General features: G+C 35.3%; 1 protein-coding gene across 1 annotated transcript; it reads left to right on the forward strand.

The window, feature by feature from the left end:
• Window positions 1-1,067: 1,067 nt before the first annotated feature.
• ica1 (islet cell autoantigen 1) lies at window positions 1,068-6,615 on the forward strand. Its single transcript, XM_043231833.1, is given in 21 exon segments — window positions 1,068-1,094; window positions 1,153-1,227; window positions 1,229-1,318; window positions 1,400-1,433; window positions 1,436-1,475; window positions 2,808-2,854; window positions 2,857-2,923; window positions 3,008-3,076; window positions 3,078-3,111; window positions 3,113-3,203; window positions 3,374-3,498; window positions 3,668-3,721; window positions 3,723-3,770; window positions 4,832-4,855; window positions 4,858-4,924; window positions 5,002-5,033; window positions 5,131-5,199; window positions 5,202-5,266; window positions 5,298-5,361; window positions 6,035-6,109; window positions 6,427-6,615. Coding segments are annotated over 21 exon segments (1,386 nt in total).
• The last annotated feature ends 885 nt before the right edge of the window (window positions 6,616-7,500 follow it).

A 7,500-nucleotide genomic window follows, 5' to 3' on the forward strand; every position in this document is an offset into this window, starting at 1 on the left:
ATCAGACATTCTACATTTCTAAAAGGTCATTAAGGTTCTAAATCATTTCAATGAGCTATAGCGTACTACAATATTTCGAAACAAATGCATTTTTATCGTATCGTCTGTGCATCATGTAAGTATTTACTGCACTGCATTTATTTATATATTTTACATTAAAGCTTATTTAATAACAGGCTTCAATTTCTTAGTGCAAACAATATTTGTTTTCCACCCGAGCGTCTCTAATCATACAAAATCGCAAACTACTGTGATTAGTCTTTTCGAACAAGCGCTTAGAAAGTAACAGGCCCCACGTGATAACGTCCTCACGCGCCTCACGGGTGGATACTGATACAAAGAAACACAAATAGTCTTTAAAAAACACTACGAAACCTAAAAAGTGTGATAATAATATCATAAACTCTTTCAGAACGATCACATCGGCGCGTTCAAGTGCCTGCCTTTTTGCGCTAAATGTCACTCTCAGTTCGCAGTGCGCTCGTGCGGTAGCGCGCATGACGTCACCACTCCATCTGCAAGGACGCGCACCCCAGCGCGCAGTGATGCACATATAGCGTTTTATTTTCTTATTACAGCATGTCTTAAATATCAGCCGCCGGGATCCAAGCTCATAAGGTGAGTCTCACAATATCTCCGTTTATTGTTTTATATCAGAAACAGGACGTTTCCTGTTTTTAGTGTAGCGCTTCGCATAATGACAGTATAGTATTTGTTTTGGTGCGGCGGCGAATGAAATACGAGACGTGAGAATCACACACAGTTGAATATTGCGAGATGTGTGCTCTGTAGTGTAGATGTTATCAATTAGGTTTATTGATAAAGATAATACGTTCCTGCATAAAAATGCACGTGCGTGAGAGAGAAATAAGAGGCCTGTATGTTCAGTGTATTATTTCAATGATAAACATTAGCAGGTGTCCAATAACACAATGGCTAATTATCTTCTATAAATTATAACAAAAGAGTTACACCTTTAAATGTGACACTTTTGACAGTTAACTATAAAAAAAAAATTATTTTCATTTCAGATACCTGACAAACATGGATAAAGGGAACCAGTGAGTATGCAGACATTCATTATAAAACAGCAAGCTTGTAAAACAAACGAGGCGCGCTTTCGTAATTGGTTTGTCATGTTTTTTCGCAGAGGCGCTTTCTCATTTTGATCACCTCCTCCAAAGTCAAGAATCCTCCGTGGTCATTAAGTTCCAGCAGAAGTACTGGAAAAACCAAGCAGACGCTGATCAAAGTCACAGGGAAGAAGGAGGATGAGCATGTTGTGGCTTCCGATGCTGATCTGGACGCTAAACTGGAGGTGAGGGACGGTCCAAACTTTCCTCTGGGTCTGAATGAGACGATCGTGGTGATGAATGTGGGTTTTCACGTTTCCCTTCAGGTGTTTCATTCAGTACAGAGAACATGCATGGAGCTCCTAAGGTGATCGAGCAGTATCAAAGGAGAATCAGCTGTGAGTAAACTGCCAATTTTATTAATATTAACATCAATGCACACGTTTGCAAAAAGCTTCATTGTACGTCAGATATTAAAAGTATATTAAATAATACTTGCAGATAATATAATATTGGGGAAATAAAATATCACACTTTATTTCAAGGTCACTATTAAAAAAACACACATTACAACTTTTGTACTTTTGCATTTTAAACTTGATATTTATTAATAGTTCATAAGGTAGTTGCTGAGTTTAGGTAACTGAGTAGAATTAGGAATGCAGAATATGGCCACTAATAAAAAGTTAATGTTAATAATACGAACAACTAGTTAACTAGAACCGGTCCCTATGCTAAATGATACCAAGGTCACTTGAAAGTGTATTTCAAGAGTATAACATGTCATGTTACTTAACACACAAAAAGTGTACTTTTAATGCTTAATTACTTTTTTAAAATTACAATTACTTAAAATATACTTCAAAGTAAAAACTACTGCATTATTGTAATTTTAATAATTTTGTCATACTTAAAAATTAAGCTTGTTTTAAAGTGCTTGAAAGTATCTATTGTATGATGTTACACTTAACATTAATGTATCTTAAAGGTACTCAGTTGTCATTTAAACATTATCAGGCGAGACTTACTTTTATTTCACATCTACAGCACCCTCCAAATGCTTAACAGGTTCTTTATAGTAGAAAAAATAATGCTTGTTAGATTATTAAAATTGTCTTTGCACTTGGATCTGATCACTGGAATGATCTTTGGGAAAACTAAATGGTCCTTCAATGGCAAAAAAAAAAAAACTTAATTGGAGCCTTTACTTAAGTGCCCTTCAAATAACACTTAAAACTGTCATGTATGTGATGAGTACACTAAAATTCACGTTTATTAATATTCATTGATCACTTGTTAAAAAAATGCTTAATTGTATTAAATGTGCAATATAATTGTACTTCCTGTCTTAAAAGTATATTTTTAAAATACTTGTTAATAATATAATAATGTTTTTTTACTTTTAAGTACATTTTAAATAATATTTTCTAATACTTAAAAAATGACACTTATTTACGTGCTAAAACACATACTTGACTATAATTTTAACTTTAATGTTATTTGATATTACATTTACGCCTAAAGTTAATATATTATTAAATTAAAACTTGTTATATTAAACCCAAAACGATTCTTCTATAGCGTCTCTCCAAAAAAAAAAAAAAAAAAAACATTTAGAAGCTTTATTTTTGGGAATGTCCAGTTAAAACTTTTAAACATAAAGCTAGATTTCAATCAAAATGGTATTTATGTGGCTAAATTGTGATGCTCTTTTTTTAGTTTTGTCCCAGGGAGAATAGACACAGGTCGGTTCCTGCGTTCACAGGCTCTCCAGGACAAAAAGTCGCTGGAAAGATCATGCAAGCTACTGGGAAAGCTCTCTGCTTCTCCTCACAGCAAAGGTCTCTCTTCAAGCTTCGATCAAATACGACCGGTTTGGATCTTTCTTAACCCGTTTGGTTCATTGGTTTCTCCCTGCAGGCTGCAGGCGCTGGGCGAGGTCCCCTGGGCCGTCTTTATCAGGAGGTGGAGCGTTTCGTTGCGGGCAAAGCCATTTCCGACACGCGTGGTGGTGAACAGGATGGAGCAGTCACGGACCCGAGTACAGAGGAGCTCTGCTGTGGATGAAGGACATTTCTCAGGAGCTGGACCCCGACACGCACAAGCAGATGGAGAAGTTCCGTAAGGTCAGTCTCAGCCTGGCAGCGACTGTAGGAAAGCGTTCTCCATGCAGAAGGAGTAATGCTCTCTAATTGTTCTCATGAGCGTCTTCACAGAAGCGTCCCAGTTCAGCTGTACCTCTTCTTTCTTCTGCCGGTTGTTTTTGATGGGCAGCGGTTTCATCTTCTTTCATCCCTCAGGTTCAGACTCAGGTCGTCATACCAAGGCGAGTTTTGACAAACTGAAGAATGATGTGTGTCAGAAGGTTGATCTGCTCGGAGCCAGCCGCTGTAATCTGCTCTCTGCGTTCTGACAAGCGTATCAGGTGATTTAGCTGATCAGTGAGCGTTGCAAATGCTTTTTAAATTTCTTTCAATTATTATCAATTAAATGCATTTTATTTTGTATCTAAATTAACTGTTAAAGGTGACTCAGAATAAAGCCTCCTGCAAAGACACATCATGGAGATAAATATGTCTTTTCATTCTTTCAAGACTACATTGCTACATTTCTGGGAGAAAGCCTCTCACACTATGGTTGCTATTCCTTTTGAGGAGCTTCAAAGGCTGCCAGACTCATGAGGCTTCAGCTCTGGGGGTGAGGGCTTAGAAGAACCAAATCTGATTATATACAAGTTTGATAATATTCCACATTTATTCATCACAGTGTTTGCTTATTCTTGGTTGTTATTTTGTCTTAAAATATGTCGGTTCCATTGGAGTTAGATTTCTGACTTTTAAAATCTAACCAAAGGATTTAGGTTTTTTCTATATTTTTAATTTAAAAGAAAGCATCATTCTGTTTATTTTTATATTTCAAATGAAGTTCTTAGCAATGACATATTTATCAAAACTACGTTTTTAAAAATGCAAAATATCTTCATGGAACATGATCTTTACTTTAATATCCAAATGATTTTGGTATAAAAGAAAATATATGTAATTTTGACTATACAATGTATTGTTGGCTATTGCTACAAATATATCCCAGCAACTTAAGACTGGTTATTTATTTATATGTTTATTTATTTATTTTGAATAGTATATATTTTGGATTGAAAAAAATACACTTCAAATGTTTAGGATCTAGTAAGATTATTATTTTTTTAATTACTTAGATGCATTAAATTAAAAAAACGATTTTCTTTTGATTAAATTTCTTTTGAACTATCATAGTTTTCTACAACTGTAAGGAAGCATAAATGTTGAATCATAAATCACAGTGAGAATAATTGTTTCTTGGGCATATTAGAACGATTTCTGCATGTGACCTTGAAGAGGAAAATTCAGCTTTGCATCACAGAAATAAATTATATTTTTAAAAATATATAAAATATAAAAAGTAATTTAATTTTAATAAATATAAATAATATTTTTTTTACCATTTATCATTCAGAAGGCAGGGCTTTTTTTATATTTGGATATCTCAGTTCTTACAGACATCCTTTTGAGGTTGCCAAGAGTTTATAAATGCATTAACAAGATGTCACAACAGAAACCTCAAGGTTTATTGATTAATCATCCCAAAATAATAGGCTTTTGCTTGAGATCTGTATAAAAAAAAAAAGTAATTGATAGTATACCATTCCTGCTATTTAGACACACAAGCAAGTGATTTTATGATGCACGTCCAACAAATCTGCTGTGTCCAAACCGCAGGGTTCAGACTCTGCTGCAAAAAAGAGAAAAGTAAACAAAGAAACATATACAAAGCAGAAGATGAGATGAGCCAGAAGTGCACAGATGAAACGTGTAGGAGCTACTCTGTCTCTGTTTATTGTAGTTTGACGGTGTAAACCCTCTAATCGCCTAAGTATCTTTCTTTTCAGACCTGATTTCAATTGAAGAAGAAACCTGAGCAGTAAGCTCGCAGTAAAATAGGTAAAAAGCTTTATAAAAGCTGAGTTTTATCCGCAGATGAAGTGGTTCTGTCCCTAACCATGACACTGTATGCACAGGAAATGACGAGGCTTTCTCCGCGGCCAGAGAAGGACGGCTTGTTGAATGAGATTCTGGGCAGCAGTTCCTTCTGGAGGATGGAGGTTTTCTCAAGCAGGAATGGCACGAGGTGTTTGGGAAGACACTGGCCGGGAGGCAGAGCTTCAGACGCAGCCGCCTGAGGAAGTGAGCCCGCTTTTCTACCTTCTAAACTGCTCGTTGACCAGAACATGAACGACTCCAGTCTGACAGTCCTCAGGTCAGCAGAAACATCTACCAGAAAGCACAGAGGAAATCTAGATTCTGTCTGAAAGGATGATGCAGCCACAGGTAACATCTTTGACAGTAAGGTTCATTACATGAACTCTTCATTTCAGCATTTTACGTGATTTAAGAACACTGTAATAAATGTATTGCTCATCGCTTGATCATGTTAGTTTGGTCACATACACAATGCTACGCGATAATGGGGAGCATCAAACGGTCACAAAAGGGAAAAATGTTCAAAAAATAGAAAGGCTACCTTTTACTTGATCAAAATAGAGTAAAACTATTTACTAATTGGCAATTTAAAATAACTGTTTTATTTTTTGAAATGTATTTTAAAATGTAGTTTATTCCTGCCATGCTAAGCTGAATTTTTAGGATCATTACTCTTCAGTGTCACATGTATCCTTAATAGATCATCGCTATAGGATGATTTGCTGTTTATTAATGTTGGAAAGCAATTAAAGCTGTTTCTGTATTTATGTGAAAACATGATGCATTTGTTCAGGATTTTTTAGAATGTTCATAAAAGGGCTCGGGTTTATTTTAAATCTTTCCTAACGTTTCTGTAATTCTGAAAATTAAGTTTCGTTTAATATTCCACAACCGGGTGGGAAAAAAGTAAACCCATTGTAATTGTTTCAAAACATCATCTAGGTTGGGATAACAGCCATTCCACAGAATGTTCCTGAAAGCTCATCTGTAGCAAGTCAAAACTCTTCCAAACCTGCAGTGAGTGTAAATATGATCCTGAAATAGCTTAAATATTCAGTCATAACAATTATTCAGAGCCCAAATGTGATGTAATAATATGAAAAAGGTGCATTTACAATATTACAGAATTTAATACTTAAACACTTATAATATAATAAATGCATTTTATGCTGATTTCTTTACCTAAAAATAGATCAATTAAATGTAATTAAGATTTAAATTAAAATGAAGACACCAAATTTTTGGAGTATTTTGTATATGGTTTTAATGCAATTCTGATTCGCTCTTTTTTCATTGTGCAGATAATTTCAAAAGATCTCTGCTGTTTAATTCAGTCTGTTTGCTGGATCTGGATCCTCTTTCGGAATCTCCAGACGCGGGACGTCGAATCACACGAAGAGCGTGAGCTTCTGAACGCTTTGATCTGCTCCGATACAGATGTGCATTTTTTACGCTCTTGTCGCATTAACCGGAGCAGTCCACGCCAGAGGCCTACACAAGAGAGATATCTTCACGCCATATAGCAGTTAACCTTAATCATTTAATGAAGAAAGACCTGCTGCCAAAGCGAAACTAATAATAATCACCTCATCTTGATTCCTTTTCCGCCTGCTAGCATTAGTTTATGCTGTTTGATTCGCCTGCATAACGTGGATTTTCTCAGCACATGTAAATGGCAGGTCATCAGCAACTGTGAGTAGTTTGTGATATTGCATGATTTTTAGATTTATTCCATTTTAGATGCTGCCTTGATCTGGTTCGCTAAAGAAATGCGGAAAGTATTTTTAAAAATGTTGTTTGAAGTAGCTCTTTACTTAGCCACAACTAAAAACTAATGCTGCATTTCAGAAGCCTTAAATATGAGAAGACTTTATTACAATCATTACATTTATTTATTTTAATGAACGTTACATAATATTTCATCTTATGGAAAACTTCACCTGATGCAAAGCAGCTATGAAATAGGTCATGTGTGTACATAAATGTAAACGTTATTTTAAGATGATTACGCACATGATTATGCTCGTGAGAAAGGCAAACTGCGGCTCGCTTTTACAGGTTTGGATCTGGAAGTGGCTTTTAATTCATTTATTTATAACGGATTTAAAAAGCATATATAATAAATAATAAAACATCAGAGCCTGCGGCAGGCGCTTGTTGAAAGGTTTAAATGGCCAATAGAGAAAACGGTTATGATTTATATGACTATTGTAATTATTATTTTTGGTTACTGCGAAAACTACTGGTAATCAGCTTGGTCAAACTAGGCTGTATGTAAACGTTGGTTAAACTGTGATTTCTTAGTGCTGATTATGTGGTTTGTGTGCCTGGAAACTGAGTCCTCCATACTACAAATTACCTTTCATCAAGTATATTAAACTACAAACATGCAAGTAATAAAATATAAT

This window comes from Puntigrus tetrazona, unplaced genomic scaffold (assembly GCF_018831695.1).
Source record: "Puntigrus tetrazona isolate hp1 unplaced genomic scaffold, ASM1883169v1 S000000456, whole genome shotgun sequence".
Classification (NCBI taxonomy): domain Eukaryota; kingdom Metazoa; phylum Chordata; class Actinopteri; order Cypriniformes; family Cyprinidae; genus Puntigrus; species Puntigrus tetrazona.